Source organism: Salvia hispanica, chromosome 6 (genome assembly GCF_023119035.1).
Source record: "Salvia hispanica cultivar TCC Black 2014 chromosome 6, UniMelb_Shisp_WGS_1.0, whole genome shotgun sequence".
Classification (NCBI taxonomy): domain Eukaryota; kingdom Viridiplantae; phylum Streptophyta; class Magnoliopsida; order Lamiales; family Lamiaceae; genus Salvia; species Salvia hispanica.
This window is the reverse complement of record NC_062970.1, coordinates 7102561-7120469: the sequence shown is the minus strand read 5'-3', so window position 1 is coordinate 7120469 and position 17909 is coordinate 7102561. Positions and strand designations below refer to the sequence as shown.

Genomic DNA, 17909 nt, shown 5'->3' with positions numbered 1-17909 from the left:
TTTAATTTTGTTCAGCGATGAAATAAAAATATGTTATATATTGAACTAAAAATTAAGGGTTCGACGTTTCAGCGTTGTAAATTAGTTTGACATTGATTATAATCCAACCTATTATATTTATATTTAATTTTTAGTAGGGTTTATAATCCAACAATCACGATTGACGACACAAGCAATATGCCAATATGAATATTACTAGTATCTTACTTTGGATGTTTTAAGCATGTATATCACCCAAGAAACAACGGTGTACGTAACTAGAAAATTTACATCGGGTAACTTCAAAGTTTTTATAAATTTGTGACGGTTATAATTATAAACAAATCCGACGACAATTAGGCGATTTCTATACTAGCACATCAATATATATAATCCGACGACAATTAGGCGATATACACTAAACATTTCGTAGTATTACTGCGCCTGATATGAATCCAGCCAAATTTTACCAAATTTATCATACCTGCAGACCTGGTAATTCTAAACTCACCAAATTCAATTGGCCAATGCATAGCATTCTTACTAGACAAAAGTTTATAAGAAAATTCTAATCCAGCAACTTTTATTCCACAAATGACTTGCTACGTATACTAAAAATTTAGTGAAATCATATTATTCATATAGTGGGTGCTTTTTTCGATATGGAAATCTTAAGCCCATCCCATATCAAAAAACAATAATTTAAAAAATAGAAAAGTAAAATAAAAGCATCATTTATATACGACAGTAAAGCCGTACCAGTGACACACGTCTTCATTCTTTCCGTATATATGCAGAGATTCGTTATCGTCTAATATATGCATCTCTTTTTTAGGAGTATTTTCTTATTATTTGATTTTTACTTTTTTATTCAGTGCATCTCAACATCAATCACTCTCAATCCAAATTCCCCTCCAAATCAAATTCTTACTTATCAATAATTAATTCCAAACATTCCAAAACGTCCTTAGTAGCACCCTACCCTATAAATACTCCCCATGCATTCTCCATTTTCCCACAACCAAACATCAAAACAAATCAATTCCTCCAACTTTCTTGGAATCATCAAATCTCAATCGAAGAGTAATTAATTAAAATGGATAGAGTGAGCAAAATGGTGGCGGAGAAGCCGGTGGTGATCTTCAGCAAGAGCTCGTGCTGCATGAGCCACACGATTAGGTCTCTCTTCTCCGATTTTGGGGTGAATCCGACGGTGTACGAGCTGGATGAGATCCCGCGGGGGAGAGAGGTGGAGCAGGCGCTGTCGCGGCTCGGCTGCAACCCTAGCGTGCCGGCAGTGTTCATAGGCGGTGAGTTTGTTGGTGGAGCCAATGAGATCATGAGCCTTCATCTCAAGAGATCCTTGAAGCCCATGCTCAAGAGGGCTGGGGCCCTCTGGCTTTGAACTTTTTATTACTACTATACAATAACAATTAATGCAATTTGTATTTGCATTTTTGTGAGAGTAGTTAGAGAGCATGAGAGGTTTTTTTGGGCTCTTGAGTTTGCTAGCTCTGACATTAATTATATGTACCGAGTTAATTTTTAGTAAAGCTAATGTTGTTGTTTAAGTTTTAATATTGCTGCTTTTCTTTAATTCGCTCTTTTACATTTGAGTTTTACTAGAAATCCACTGATGAGAAGTTTGATTGATACGTTTTGAGTTCAAAAATTGGATGTGGTGCTATGAAGAGCGATTGTTACGCTTTTGGAAATATAGTAGAATAATTAGTTCTGCAAAAAGTTGGTTTAATGTACTAATTTATGGTTTTGACTTAATATTACTATATAGAGTCAATTAAAATTATGTTGACTGTCCAGGAGAAAACGTGGTGATCTAAAGCAACTGGATAAAATTTGATATAGTAAGGTAAACTAGACTAGACTGCCCCAGACTAGAATATATGCCCCTAATTGACTTTGCACTGTGATTTAATATTATATATATTCTTATCTAGATGAGAATATGATGACATCACCATCAATTTTATAATAACAGGCGCGTGGTATAAGAGATATGGAATACGAGAGTAATGGAATGTTTGGTCACACCACAAAATTAAGTTGGCAACCTCAAATATGTTGACATGAACAATTTTGTTCGGAGTAGTATATATTTGATAAATTTTGTATTTAGAAATCACCAACGGTTTTTTGATCCAAGTATACCGCTATATACCATAATAGGAGTAGTATCAATTTTCACTATTATATTTGTAATTTAACTATTAATTGATTTTTGAGTATAAACCAAATTTATTATTTGGCAAAACCACGTCATATTAAGTAGGTTTAATTAACCTAGCAAGGTAGTTTTAGATATCCGTCACCAGCGTTATCATAAATTTGGTCCATGTTGTAGTCAAGATTTATCACAATAATTCTACCAACTGAATTGTGATTTTTATAATAATATTTAACTTATTTTCTAATAATTAATGCTCATTTTCATATATGCTCGAGATATTAAGTATTTTTCAATTTCCTAGTGTGGGATTAGATTTTATGGCGGCTAAATATATATCCCAAGTAGTATTTGTAGATAAGCAAAGGACAAAAAGCATAGGCCATGCTTTCAAGTACCATTGAAAAGGCAGAAAAATAATCTGTTTTTGATCTCAATAGAGAGAATCATATATTTCAGCAAATTCTCGAACAAGATATAATTTGGGTAGAATAATTAAAGAAAATCTAGAGTGAGTATATATATAGATCCATTAAAATGTTAAGTCTTTCTCAAGTAGAATAAAGTAGAGTGATATATGTAGATGGATACATATATAGTTACTTATCCACTTGCCATGCATACCATTATCTTTGTTGAAAATAAAAACCATCTTTTTTCCAGGTTATGCTATTTGTGTGCGACGAGGCATCTTAAAATGTTCCTTAATTACATTTTCCTGTCATTTTCTATGAGTTGGAAGGCAGTTTCAGTTTATTTTGATTTTATTGTTGGAAATTACTCCGAAGATTATAATATTGCAATTACAACCATATTTACATCTCAGGAAAACAACGTTTGTTTGGTGTCGCTTGCATGAACAAACTTTAATTAAAAAAACTCCTTGTAATTAGAATCCCATCAAGAATTTGTTTATCTTGTGAGTTGTGCCCAAGTCTAATTTTAATTAACGTGTATTTCATGAATCTTGCTTTAATTAGTTTAATTCTTATATTGCAGATATAATTTTTATTTATACCTCTAGCTAGTTTTCAATAGTCAAGTTCAAGTGTTTTTTTAACAAAATACTTTTTATTAAATTTAAAGTTTATTAATATTGATATTATTTAGATAATAGAAAAGTTAAAGAAATCCATTAAATAATGATTTAATGAAACAAAAATAAAAATGCAATGATATTGAGAGTACATATATGGGATGCTCAAAACTGCACTTGTCTCTAAACCTACACAAGTTTGACATTCACTAATTTACACACACACGTGTATTAATTATGTATACATATATAAGTTGTACATATAAATGGCATCTGCTTCACACAGATGTGTTATGTAAGATGTCTCTTGTCCTTTGGGGCATTTTAGGGCCACTTACATATGGACACTTGCTCTTGCAGCTTTAAGTTATACTCTAGAATCCAGCATTTGACGATTCCTCAGTGTGTTGTTGTCTCTTCTATACTACTTCATTACGGTCATGATATAGAGAATATGATAGGGCCCTCGATCTAGCAAATCTCTCTAAAGATCTTCCTCAATATTCCTTTCTTTATTTTAGCATATCTCTTATTTTAGTTATTTATCTTTAGTTATTTTGCATATATTTTGTAATCTTTTATTTTAATTATCTTGCTTGATTAGCAAGATAGGTTTAGGATTTAGAATTTTATAAATAATAGAATTCTATAGTATTTTGCTCCATTGAGAATTAAGAAATAAAATACTTTTTTTCTCATTCTTGTTCCAAAACCCTAGAACTTCAACTAGGGATTATCTCTTTTGCTCCGTTAAATCTTCGTGTGCTCTACAAACCTCTCGATAGGGAACTTAAACCCTATCAATTGGTGCTTTCCATTGATTACTCTTCCTCCATCAAAATTGATCTCTCAAAATACCTCGACTCACGCCAGTTCACAAAAATCTTTCTCCAATCTGTCAAAAACTCAATGCACCTAGGATTTTCTCTACATACCATGCCTCTTCTCGAGGAATCACAACAGCATGCACTCCAGGATGTCAAGGATTTGCTCGTGGAATTACAGCAGCAACTCAATGCTCACGGCAAATTTTTAGCAAAGTTTGGGCAGCACTCGCTGACCGAGGAAGCGCCGATCAGCCTCGACGCGTGCTCGCCTCAACTTTCGACGTGGCATACTCGGCCACCCGATGTGAACCGTCAACTTCGCGCATTTCCCTCTAGCAGCAGCAACTCATCAGTCCAACCGCCGCAGCCAAAGGTTGCTTCATCAACTCGGACTTGGAGACCTCCGCCGTCACGCACCATTGGAGAATTTGTCCCCACCCGTGTTCGAATTGAAGCACCTCTCTTCAACGGGGATGACCCCTTAGGTTGGATTTTTGGTATTCAAGACTATTTCAATTATTTTGTCACTGATGAATCGGTTCGCTTGGCCGTGGTTGAAAACATTATTGAACAACCGGCGTTGGATTGGTTTCATAATTATCAAAAGTCTGACATGAAGGGTTCGTGGGAGGATTTCTTGGTGGCAGTTCGTTACCATTTTGCTCCGGAAGTAGACGACGAAGAGCGATTAGGTGGCAGTTCATTGTGTGCTGGCATTCCCAATGAGGTGTTGGACGTCGTTAAGCCCACAGAGACTGGAGACGGGGTATCCGATGATTGCAATACTTTGGATGGAAAATTAGAGGATGCACGCGTGCTTCCGATGTGCAACAAGCATCTTCATGGCGCCACTCCTGTTGAGAACTCGGAGGGCCGTGAGAATTTTATGGAGGTGGCTATGTCTAATGGACTAGCTGCTTCTATGATTTTTGAGGAATCTGCAGCTATGTTGAAAGAGGATGTGGCTGCCCTTGTTCCATTTGAATCTGAGCAACCAACTGGATCTTTTGAAATTAAGGAGTTAAATGAGCTCAATTCATTCCTTTGCACAGATAGATCAAAGTCATACTCTGTATTGGAATTTTTGGGCATCAATACTGAGTTGCAACCCCAAAATTGCAATGTGATTAATGGTAAATTGCGTGTTTTGTCAGGAGATATACAAGGTGATTTCGGAGATGCAACAGGACTTCTTGATCGATATGGTGATGCTCGCACTATACCACCGAGCAAGATTCCCGATGATGTAGTTGTTCTTTCTGTTGCATCGAAACTTGTAAACGTTGTCTCCCATGGAAGTGATGCCAGAATTTACATAGATGGAGCAACTCCCACACTATCTTATAGTGATGATATGAAGGCGTCCTTTTGTGGAGATGCCAAATGGAGCCGAGCACCCTTCAGTTTGGTGCAAACAACGGCGTTCTTATATTTGATCCGGGAGCTTTTGTGCCTAATGATAGTCGTAATCCGGCGTCATCCAATTTCTTAGTGATAATTTGTCATAGCTTGACACAGGAATTAACTCTGGAGGAGGTGGTCGATGTTTCAATATTACCTCGAGCAAGGATTTTCAGTGAGCACGCCAACCGGCCTTTCAACCACAACTCTGCTTACCACCATTTCTGCAGTGCCCCAGCCCGTCGTACATTCTATGACAACCTACCGGCTGTTCGGCACCATTTCCATGCAGGAATGCGAATCCCCGCGCAGCAGATCAGCAAGCTGCCGGTTAGGCCTCAAAAGAGATGGTCTCGCCCCTCTTTTAAGGGGCATACAGAGAAGAAGCAGTTCTCCATCACTCAAGATCTCGAACCCGGCAACGTAGGCAATGAAGATGATTATTCACCGGAGACCACAGATGATAAAGTAGGAACGGAGATGAGAATGGCTGTTGATTTGGCCACCACTCTTGTACGTGTAGAGAACAAAAAGGTTATCACTTCTCTAAGCCTTGTTGGTAATCATATTGTTTTTTATTCTACTAGTTTCCTGGAGTTGACAGAAGATAGTAGAGAAGAGTTCTAGGGTAGAAATTGCAGACTAATGCAAGGTCCGGCAACTGATCCGTCAAGAGTTCGAATGGCGAGAGAATCCTTTGAGAACAACCATTGGAACTCATTTAATCTACATCCTGCGTGTGATCTAATTGGGAGAAATGCTTTGGAAAGTGTGTCTGTTATTGGCTGTCTTGAAGACACTAATGTGGACCGGGTACTGCAAATTTTGAAGGAAAGAAAGATCTTCTCCTGCTACATTGAATCTACGAAGGCAGGATACGAGTTTGGTTGTTCTTATTTTGCCTTCCACCTTGAGGGCAAGGTGGTTTTCAACGGTGGGAGAGTTGATAGGGCCCTCGATCTAGCAAATCTCGCTAAAGATCTTCCTCAATATTCCTTTCTTTATTTTAGCATATCTCTTATTTTAGTTATTTATCTTTAGTTATTTTGCATATATTCTGTAATCTTTTATTTTAATTATCTTGCTTGATTAGCAAGATAGGTTTAGGATTTAGAATTCTATAAATAATAGAATTCTATAGTATTTTGCTCCATTGAGAATTAAGAAATAAAATACTTCTTTTCTCATTCTTGTTCCAAAACCCTAGAACTTCAACTAGGGATTATCTCTTTTGCTCCGTTAAATCTTCGTGTGCTCTACAAACCTCTCGATAGGGAACTTAAACCCTATCAAAGTTGATAGGGACCTAATATTCTATTTTATTCCGGAAGGGAGCTGATATTCTCTCCGTATATGTATTTAGTTTATTTATGTTTTAGTATTATTTAGTTATTATGATTTTATTTACTTTCCATAGTGGTTAGGATTTGATTTGCTTTTGATTTGTTTTCCTAGTTTATAGAGATCTTTTTGTACCACACATATTATAAATATGTGTGGAGTCTTTTATTATTATCAAGCAGAATGAAGAATTAAATTATTAATCTCGTTCTCTCTTCCCCTAGAACCTCAACTAGGGTTGTTCTCTTTTTCTCTCTACAAATTCACTCAAATAATTCCTCCGATAGGCTAATTCCTATCAAATTGGTGCTTTCATTGAGTTCTCATCCTCCTATTGATTTCTACCACCATGTCCGTCTTGTTGTCAAACTCTCCTCCAGACTCTCCTCCTCGGTTTTCTGGTGTTAACCCCGTGAGATGGATTTTGGATATTTAGGAGTATTTTGACTATTATTTATTTTCTGATACTGATCGTCTATTTTTTGTGAGGTTATTTTTTGACCATCCAGCATCCGTTTGGCTCCACGAGTATCGACGCTCGAATCCTAAGTGCTCATGGCAAGAATTTTTGGATGATGTTTATCATAATTTTGATGAGGATGCCATTTACTTCGCCGAGACGAATAAACTTCTCAACAAAATAATGGAGGCAGTTGCATATTTAGCAAAGAAAGAGGCCATGGCTAAAAAGGAGGCCACATCTGATTCTATCGTCGAGTCTGTTGCAAAAAACGACGATGAGTCAACAACAAATGTCAAGTCTGATCCTGTCATTGAAGAGATGGAACAAGACGATGACGAATCGCCTCAAGTGCTGGATGAGGCAATGACTTTGGTGGAAACCAAATTTCCTCCAAAATCCCATAGCCAAAAAATCACTATTGTCATCATTGGTTATGTCACTGAAGTCGCGGAAGAGATCTCATATCCAAAGATTGTTTGTCCATCACTCGTTGCGGTTCCAAACGCTACAATTTTGTTTGCAAACGAAGATCCAAACAAAGACAGCGACAACGAGATGGAAGATTATTTTTCTGACTTCCACCTTGAGGGCAAGGTGGTTTTCAACGGTGGGAGAGTTGATAGGGACCTAATATTCTATTTTATTCCGGAAGGGAGCTGATATTCTCTCCGTATATGTATTTAGTTTATTTATGTTTTAGTATTATTTAGTTATTATGATTTTATTTACTTTCCATAGTGGTTAGGATTTGATTTGCTTTTGATTTGTTTTCCTAGTTTATAGAGATCTTTTTGTACCACACATATTATAAATATGTGTGGAGTCTTTTATTATTATCAAACAGAATGAAGAATTAAATTATTAATCTCGTTCTCTCTTCCCCTAGAACCTCAACTAGAGTTGTTCTCTTTTTCTCTCTACAAATTCACTCAAATAATTCCTCCGATAGGCTAATTCCTATCAGAATCTCATGTAACGATTACTTGGCGTACATACAAGCTTGGACGGCTGTCAAGCATACACACACATTCTAAACGTCGTCTTTTCTTTCCTTCTTTCTTTCTTATTCTTTTTAATAGATTCGAATATGTGACGAAAAGCTGCTGCAAAAGTTGAATGCTGCTTTTTTATATATATATACCTTCACACAAAAAATGCCTCAATTTTTTAGTGCCCACATGAATGAGTGTTGAGTTCAATACAAATATGTCATTTTTGTTAGGTTTAGGTGTTTAAAGTTGTTAACAGATTATAAACCTAATTTCTCAATTCAGGAGAATTTTCATGTTAAAATTATGTTAAAACTGCTAACCCTAATGTGGCTGTGGGACTAAGATTTTAACCAGCCAACTAAGAGGTAATTTTTGTAGTTTTATCGTACTCTGTTAGTTAAGCGAACAAAAACTAATTAAGACGGATCGAGTGAAGTTTTCAAGTTCTTAATTACATATGAGAATATCAATTGCAAATTGTAATGGAACACATGCACTATTTAAGGCGATCTTGTATAGTAGGTAGAATAGCTCAACATTCTAGTATATGTTAGGTTTAATAACGCTTAAAATAACATTAATCATGATACTGAATCATAAATTCGATGTGATTTTTGAACATTCATTAATCAAACGTATTATTTAAAAATTAACATCATATTAATTTTCTATTATTCACACTAAATACCACATCACAAACTTCAATTGCCGTATAATATTAAAAATTGTGTTATATGGAGTAGTTTACCATTATGACGTGAATATAATAAAGTCGATTTAATAGGTTACTATCAGCAATATATATATTCACATATAATGCAATGCTAATCACATGAGATGAGATATAGAAATGGAATTGGGATCTTAACAAATTGAACAACATTAGTACAATGTGGTTTAATTTCCACAAGAAGAATTATATTCATTCACCATTGCTTGTGTGTGGGTGGAATATATGTTTTGGAGCAAGAAGAAAAAGAAAAGTAAGAGGTCCCAATTGGATAAATCCAACTTTTATTTCTTTATTTCTCCGGCTCACTAGATGCATCCACTAAACACACACCACACAATTCAATTGGACCACCCAATATACATATACATACTCTCTTAATATTTTCTATAATTAAAATTCATTAATTTTAATTATATGATTAGATAAAAAAATAATACGATTTGTCGAATAAATTGCACTTCTATTTCGAGATTGCAAAACTCAAATCATGTGCGTTTAGAATAAAGTAGATTTGATGGATAATAATATCAGATAACATCGACTAATCAAGAATGCAAAATATTCTTACATCATCCAATGTGATAGAAATTTTCCACGTTAATTATTTTATGGGAATATCTTTTGAGTAAATTGTGGCTATCATAATACATATCCTAATCCTTAAAAATTAAGTGACATTTAAATCATGCATGGTGGTATAAGTCACCCGTACAAAGGACACGTTCTTTCATATGCAAATATTCGTCGTCGTTTGCTACTTTATTTTATTTATGAAGTAGGGCACATCAATCACTCTCATTTTAGGACCCTCACAAAAAAAGATATCATCAAATATCCCATATCAAAAAATTTAATTCTCAACCCCTCCAATCCAATGTTCTCCAACAAAAGAGAGAGAAAGCAAATATTCCAATTCTACCCCAAATCTTTCCTTCCCCTATATATATATATGCTCCCATGCTCCACATATTCATCACATCAAAACAAAGTTTCCTATACATACAAATCACAACACATTTTTGGAAGGTGACATATATTGAATCAATATTTGATTTGCAATATCAATGGAGAGAGTGAACAAAATGGTGTCGGAGAAGCCCATCGTGATATTTAGCAAGACGGAGTGTTGCATGAGCCACACCATCAAGTCCCTCTTCTATGATTTTGGTGTGAACCCTACAATATACGAGCTGGACGAGATGTCGTGGGGCCAAGAGATCGAGCAAGCACTGATGCGGCTGGGGGGCAACCAGGCCTTGCCAGCGGTGTTCATAGGTGGTGAATTTGTTGGCGGTGCCAATGAAATCATGAGTCTCCACCTCAAGAGGTCATTGAAGCCCATGCTCAAAAGGGCAGGTGCATTGTGGGTTTAATAATTAATTAATTGATACCATGGTGTTAAATGTAGTACTAGTTTTTATGGATACTAAAGTATAGTCTTGTATGAGTCGACCAGGATATATAGTTTATACAATAGTTAGTAGAGAAGTGTAGGGAGAGTGTGAAGCTTTTTATGCTTCCAAATCTCCTATATAAATAATTTGTGTATACTTCAACCTTTTTGTATTGAAGTTGCACTATGAGTTATGAAACTATATATAGTTTGAATAATTGTTGATTTCCTTGCTCCATTAATTTGTTCATATATTGCCATTAAATACATATACAAAAGTAAAAAACTTCCGTCACTATGCATACCCGGTTATGAATATATATACGAAAGATTAATAATGAACATAAGTACACTTATGATTCTAAAGAGATTAATAATTGATTAATATTTTTTTAACGTGGAACAACTCAATCTTTATTGCTATACTGAAAATTAATTTATCGGTCAATTTTGCACTATAACAAAACCCTAAACCCATCAATTTTGCACTATAACAAAATTAATACTTTTGGCAAACCAATTGCCGCCACCCTGCTAGGGTATATACTGAAAACAAAAACATGTTATTGTTGTATATTGTAAATTCTAATTTTGAAATTTTATGAAAATAGATTAATTAATCATATAGTTTGATCTGAAGTGACTGATAACAATATAGTGTGGTATAACATCGACCGGATCATAATTGTGAGATAAGTATTTCTTGCCTGATTAAATGTAATACTAGTTTTTATGGATACTTAAGTATAGTATTTCTTACAGAGATTCGTTATAGTCTAATATATGCATCTCTTTTTTAGGAGTATTTTCTTATTATTTGATTTTTACTTTTTTATTCAGTGCATCTCAACATCAATCACTCTCAATCCAAATTCCCCTCCAAATCAAATTCTTACTTATCAATAATTAATTCCAAACATTCCAAAACGTCCTTAGTAGCACCCTACCCTATAAATACTCCCCATGCATTCTCCATTTTCCCACAACCAAACATCAAAACAAATCAATTCCTCCAACTTTCTTGCAATCATCAAATCTCAATCGAAGAGTAATTAATTAAAATGGATAGAGTGAGCAAAATGGTGGCGGAGAAGCCGGTGGTGATCTTCAGCAAGAGCTCGTGCTGCATGAGCCACACGATTAGGTCTCTCTTCTCCGATTTTGGGGTGAATCCGACGGTGTACGAGCTGGATGAGATCCCGCGGGGGAGAGAGGTGGAGCAGGCGCTGTCGCGGCTCGGCTGCAACCCTAGCGTGCCGGCAGTGTTCATAGGCGGTGAGTTTGTTGGTGGAGCCAATGAGATCATGAGCCTTCATCTCAAGAGATCCTTGAAGCCCATGCTCAAGAGGGCTGGGGCCCTCTGGCTTTGAACTTTTTATTACTACTATACAATAACAATTAATGCAATTTGTATTTGCATTTTTGTGTAAGTAGTTAGAGAGCGAGAGAGGTTTTTTTGGGCTCTTGAGTTTGCTAGCTCTGACATTAATTATATGTACCGAGTTAATGTTTTTATTAGTGAAGCTAATGTTGTTAATTAAGTTTTAATATTGTTGCTTTTCTTTAATTCGCTCTTTTACATTTGAGTTTTACTAGAAATCCACTGTTGAGAAGTTAATTTGACTATAAAGAGCGATTGTTACGCTTTTGGAAAAGTTGAATATATCATGTAAAATAATTAGTTCTGAAAAGTTGATTTAATTTATAATTTATGGTTTTGACTTAATATTAGAGTTAATTAAAATAATGACGACTGTGACAAAAATGTTTATTTTGTATTTACCTCAGGGAGAAAACGTGGTGATCTAAACTCTAAAGCAACTGGATAGAATTTTATATAGTACTTAATAAGGTAAACCAGAATATATGCCTCTAACTGACTTTGCACTGCGATTTAATAATATTCTTATCAAGATGAGATTATGATGTCAGCACCATTTATTTATAATAACAGGCGCGTGTGTATAAGACACAGTTTTTAGTTTTACGTGGCATGACAGATATGGAATACAACGGAGTAATGGAATGTTTGGTCACACCATAAAAATAAGTTGCCAACCACAACTATGTAGACATGAACAATTCTGTACGGAGAAAAATAATTGTATGTTATTTAGTACTAGTATTTGATCATTTTTGTATTTAGAAATCACCAACGTTTCGACCCAAGTATACCGGCTACCGCTATATGTGCCTTCCATACTAGTACTATCAATTTTCACTATTGTATTTGTAATTGAACTATTAATTGATATTATAGTATAAAATTATTGGGCAAACACACGTGATATTAAGTAGGTTTAATTAACCTAAGCAAGGCGTAGTTTTAGATATCCGTAACCAGCGTTACAATGGTTTTTTTATCATAAATTAAGTCCATGTTGTAGTCAAGATTATCACAATAATTCTACCAACTGACATTGTGATTTTTATAATAATTAACTAACTTATTTTCTATTAATGCTCATATTCATATATGCTCAAGATATTTTATTGCGTTCGTTTATATATTTTTCAATTTCCTAAATGGTAGGGTTACCACTGTGGAATTAGATTTTATGGCGGCTACATATCACAAGTAGTCTTTGTAGATAAGGAAAGGACAAAAATCATAGGCCATGCTTTCAAGTACCATTGAAAAGGCAGAAATATAATCTGTTTTTGATCTCTACAGAGAGAATCATAGTATATATTTCAGCAAATTCTCAAACAAGATTTAATTTTGGTAGAATAAATAAAGAAAATCTAGAGTGAGATATATACATGCATCCATACAAATGTTAAGTCTTTCTCAAGTTGCATAAAGTAGAGTGATATAGATGGATACATATAGTTACTTATTCACTTGCCATGCATACCATTATCTTCGTTGAAAATAGAAACCATCTCTTTTTCTAGGTTATGTTATCTGTGTGCGACGAGGCATCTTACAATGTTCTTTAATTACATTTTCCTGTCATTTTCTATGAGTTGAAGGCAGTTTCAGTTTATTTTGATTTTATTGTTGGAAATTACTCTGAAGATTATAATATTAATTGCAAATTTGCAATGACAACCATATTTATATCTTTTAATTAGTAGTACTACATTATTTCTCAGGAAAACAACGTTTGTTTGGTGTCGCCCGAACAAACTTCTATTAACAAAACACTCCTTCTAATTAGAATCCAATCAAGAATTTGTTTATCTTGTACCCAAGTCTAATTTATTTAACTTGTATTTCATGAATTTCGCTTTAGTTTAATTCTTATATTGCAGATATATATAATTTTTATTTATACATCTAGTTTTCAATAGTCAAGTTCAAGTGTTTTTTAACAAAATACTTTTATTAAATTTACAGTTTATTAATATTGATATTATAGATAATTGAAAAGTTTATGAAATCCATTAAATAAGGATTTAATGAAACAAAAATAAAAATACAATGACATTGAAAAAAAAAACTAAAAGTATAAGGGTTTATTAAAATAAAAAATGGTATGAGAAACTAATGAAACAGATAAAATCAAAATTTAGGGATCACTAGATGTGTTTTGCCAAATTAAAACGGTAGTAATGAGAGTACATGTATGGGATTCTCAAAACCGCACTTGTCTCTAAATCTACACAAGTTTGACATTCACTAATCTACACACACACATACACACACGTGTATTAATTATGTATACATATATAAGTTGTACATATAAATGGCATCTGCTTCACACAGATGTGTTGTGTAAGATGTCTCTTGTCCTTTGGGGCATTTTAGGGCCATTCACACATGGACACTTGCTCTTGCAGCTTTAAGTTATACTCTAGAATCCAGCATTTGACGATTCCTCAGTGTGTTGTTGTCTCTTCTATACTATTTCATTACTATAGTTAAGGTCATGATATACAGAATCTCGTGTGACGATTACTTGGCGTACATACAAGCTTGGACGGCTGTCAAGCATACACACACATTCTAAACGTCGGCTTTTCTTTCTTCTTCTTTTTAATAGATTCGAATGTGTGACGAAAAGCTGCTGCGAAAGTTGAATGCTACTTTTTTTTTTATATATACCTTCACAAAAAAAATGCCTCAATTTTTTAGTGCCCACATGAATGAGTGTTGAGTTCAATAAAAATATGTCATTTTTGTTAGGATTAGGTGTTTAAAGGTGTTAACAGATTATAAACCTGATTTCTCAATTCAGGAGAATTTTCATGTTAGTATAATTATGTTAAAAATGCTAACATAATTTAACCACCCAACTAGCTAAGAGATTATTTTATACTTTTGTAGTTTTATCGTACTTACTATGTTATAAGTTATAAGTTAAGCGATCAAAAACTAATTAATGATCGAGAGAAGTTTTCAAGTTCTTAATTACACTGAGAATATCAATTGCAAATTGTAATGGAACACGTGCACTAATTAAGGCGATCTTGTATAGAAAGTAGAATAGCTCAACATTCTATCTGTTAGGTTTAATAACGCTTAAATAATAACACTAATCGTGGTACTGAATCATAAATTCGATGTGATTTTTGAACATTCATTAAACGTATTATTAAAAAATTAACATCATTTTAATATTTCATTATTCATACCAAATACCACATCACAAACTACGATTGCCGGATAGAATTAAAAGGTTTAAAAATCGTGTTATATGGAGTAGTTAACAATTATGACGTGAATATAAACCATCATGAAAAACTATATATCCAATAAAAGGAAGGACCCAAATATAGTGGATGTAATTTTCTTATACGTATATATTAGGTTTAATTTGTATACTAGTCCATTTAATAGGTTACAATCAGCAATATATTCACATTTAATGCAATGCTAATTACATGAGATGAGATATAGAAATGGAATTGGGATCTTAATAAATTGAACAACATTAGTACAATGTAGTTTAATTTCCACAAGAAGAATTATATTCTATTCACCATTGCTTGTGTGTGGGTGGAATATATGTTTTGGAGCAAGAAGAAAAAGAAAAGTAAGAGGTCCCAATTGGATAAATCCAACTTTTATTTCTTTCTCCGGCTCGCTAGATGCATCCACTAAACACACACCACACAATTCAATTGGACCACCCAATATACATACACTCTAAATATTTTCTATAATTAAAATTCATTAATTTCAAAAATATGATTAGATTAAAAAAAAATCACAAAGACAACTATACCTAAATAAGATAAAGAAATTACGATTGTCGAATAAATTGCACTTCTATTCCGAGATTGCACAAGTCAAATCATGAATGTATGATTAGAATAATGTAGATTTGATGGATAATAATAATATCAGATAACATCGACTAATCAAGAATGCGAAATATTCTTACATCACCCAATTTGATAGAAACTTGCCACTTTAATTATTTTATGGGAATATCTTTTTAGTAAATTGTGGCTATCATAAGACATATCCTAATCCTTAAAAAATTAAGTACTACTAACATTTAAATCATGCATGGTGGTATAAGTCACCCGTACAAAGGACACGTTCTTTCGTATGCAAATATTCGTCGTCGTTTGCTACTTTATTTTATTTATGAAGTAGGGCACATCAATCACTCTCATTTTTGGACCCTCACAAAAAAAGATATCATCAAATATCCCATATCAAAAAAATTAATTCTCAACCCCTCCAATCCAATGTTCTCCAACAAAAGAGAGAGAAAGCAAATATTCCAATTCTACCCCAAATCTTTCCTTCCCCTATATATATATATGCTCCCATGCTCCACATATTCATCACATCAAAACAAAGTTTCCTATACATACAAATCACAACACATTTTTGGAAGGTGACATATATTGAATCAATATTTGATTTGCAATATCAATGGAGAGAGTGAACAAAATGGTGTCGGAGAAGCCCATCGTGATATTTAGCAAGACGGAGTGTTGCATGAGCCACACCATCAAGTCCCTCTTCTATGATTTTGGTGTGAACCCTACAATATACGAGCTGGACGAGATGTCGTGGGGCCAAGAGATCGAGCAAGCACTGATGCGGCTGGGGGGCAACCAGGCCTTGCCAGCGGTGTTCATAGGTGGTGAATTTGTTGGCGGTGCCAATGAAATCATGAGTCTCCACCTCAAGAGGTCATTGAAGCCCATGCTCAAAAGGGCAGGTGCATTGTGGGTTTAATAATTAATTAATTGATACAATGGTGTTAAATGTAGTACTAGTTTTTATGGATACTTAATAATAGTCGTATATGAGTCGACTAGGATATATATATACTATAGTTAGTATTGAGGTGTAGGGAGAGTGTGAAGCTTTTTATGCTTCCCAATCTCCTATATAAATAATTTGTGTATACTTCAACCTTTTTGTATTGAAGTTGCACCATGAGTTATGAAACTATATATAGTTTGAATAATTGTTGATTTCCTTGCTCCATTAATTTGTTCATATATTGCCATTAAATACTTGTACTACAAAAGTAAAAAACTTCCGTCACTATGCATGGGTTGTTTATGAATATATATACGAAAGATTAATAATGAACATAAGTACATTTATGATTCTAAAGAGATTAATAATTGATTAATATTTTTTTAACGTGGAACAACTCAAAGTTTATTGCTATACTGAAAATTAATTTATCGGTCAATTTTGCACTATAACAAAATTAATGCTTTTGGCAAACCAATTGCCGCCACCCTGCTAGGGTATATACTAAAACAAAAACATGTTATTGTTGTATATTGTAAATTCTAATTTTGAAATTTTATGAAAATAGATTAATTAATCATATAGTTTGTTATTTATTACTCATAATGGAACAAAGACTAGTGCTTCTTTTACAGTATAGACTAATAGGTAGACACATGATTATATAAGATTTTTCAGTCAATACTCTAGTAAAAATAAGTAATTGATATTCTCAACTTAGACAGATGTAGAAAATCTATAGCGAACCATTGTTAATGTTGATCTGAAGTTACTTACTGTCTGATAACAATGTAGTGTGGTATAACTTCGACCGGATCATTGTGAGATAAGTACTCCTTGCCTGATTAAACTAAGTACACATCTCGATGACTATTTATTTTTAATCCATATATACAAGTAACATTGAGCTTACAATGTTTGTCATACGATACTTTCACTTGTCGATATGTCTGGATTTTTTGTCATATTGTGTTGCGGTAATCAACATTTGAGAATGACTTGTTACTTTACTAATCGTGTCTGGGGTATGTAGAGTTGGTAATATCCTAAGAGATGTTCTGATTAAGTTTATATTGCGCATATGCTAACTAATTGAAATTTATTTCAGAACTCTTTTACCTTTTTTTTATGAAAAGTTAATTAACTAAACTGAGCTAGCAAGCAAGCTTGATTAATTAATGGACATAGAATATTTTAAACATGAGATAAATAAAATTTAAAGGGATCATGGATTATATATAATTAAGATGATAAGTGACAGTAATTAATATTACTCAATATTACTCAATATTACTCACGATAAGTGACAGTAATCAATATTACTCACGATAAGTGACAGTAATTAATTTCTTAAAGAGTTTCAAATAAATTGGGCTAATTTAAT

General features: G+C 33.8%; 4 protein-coding genes across 4 annotated transcripts; all 4 read left to right on the top strand.

Moving 5' to 3' along the window:
* The first annotated feature begins 1013 nt into the window (after positions 1 to 1013).
* Positions 1014 to 1557, top strand: LOC125196450 (monothiol glutaredoxin-S4-like). Its single transcript, XM_048094968.1, has one exon. It carries the CDS (start codon positions 1076 to 1078, stop codon positions 1382 to 1384), a length of 309 nt encoding a protein of 102 aa, XP_047950925.1. The 5' UTR covers positions 1014 to 1075; the 3' UTR covers positions 1385 to 1557.
* Positions 1558 to 9948: 8391 nt separating this feature from the next.
* Positions 9949 to 10575, top strand: LOC125196953 (monothiol glutaredoxin-S5-like). Its single transcript, XM_048095620.1, has one exon. The coding sequence runs from the start codon at positions 10022 to 10024 to the stop codon at positions 10328 to 10330; it is 309 nt and encodes a 102-aa protein (XP_047951577.1). The 5' UTR covers positions 9949 to 10021; the 3' UTR covers positions 10331 to 10575.
* Positions 10576 to 11343: 768 nt separating this feature from the next.
* Positions 11344 to 11898, top strand: LOC125196442 (monothiol glutaredoxin-S4-like). The gene has a single exon (XM_048094958.1). The coding sequence runs from the start codon at positions 11412 to 11414 to the stop codon at positions 11718 to 11720; it is 309 nt and encodes a 102-aa protein (XP_047950915.1). The 5' UTR covers positions 11344 to 11411; the 3' UTR covers positions 11721 to 11898.
* A 4215-nt stretch (positions 11899 to 16113) lies between these two features.
* Positions 16114 to 16737, top strand: LOC125196995 (monothiol glutaredoxin-S5-like). The gene has a single exon (XM_048095685.1). It carries the CDS (start codon positions 16187 to 16189, stop codon positions 16493 to 16495), a length of 309 nt encoding a protein of 102 aa, XP_047951642.1. The 5' UTR covers positions 16114 to 16186; the 3' UTR covers positions 16496 to 16737.
* The last annotated feature ends 1172 nt before the right edge of the window (positions 16738 to 17909 follow it).

Excerpts from the sequence above, each read along its gene's own strand:
- LOC125196450 (XM_048094968.1), top strand. The coding sequence starts at position 1,076 with ATGGATAGAGTGAGCAAAATGGTGGCGGAGAAGCCGGTGGTGATCTTC.
- LOC125196953 (XM_048095620.1), top strand. The coding sequence starts at position 10,022 with ATGGAGAGAGTGAACAAAATGGTGTCGGAGAAGCCCATCGTGATATTT.
- LOC125196442 (XM_048094958.1), top strand. The coding sequence starts at position 11,412 with ATGGATAGAGTGAGCAAAATGGTGGCGGAGAAGCCGGTGGTGATCTTC.
- LOC125196995 (XM_048095685.1), top strand. The coding sequence starts at position 16,187 with ATGGAGAGAGTGAACAAAATGGTGTCGGAGAAGCCCATCGTGATATTT.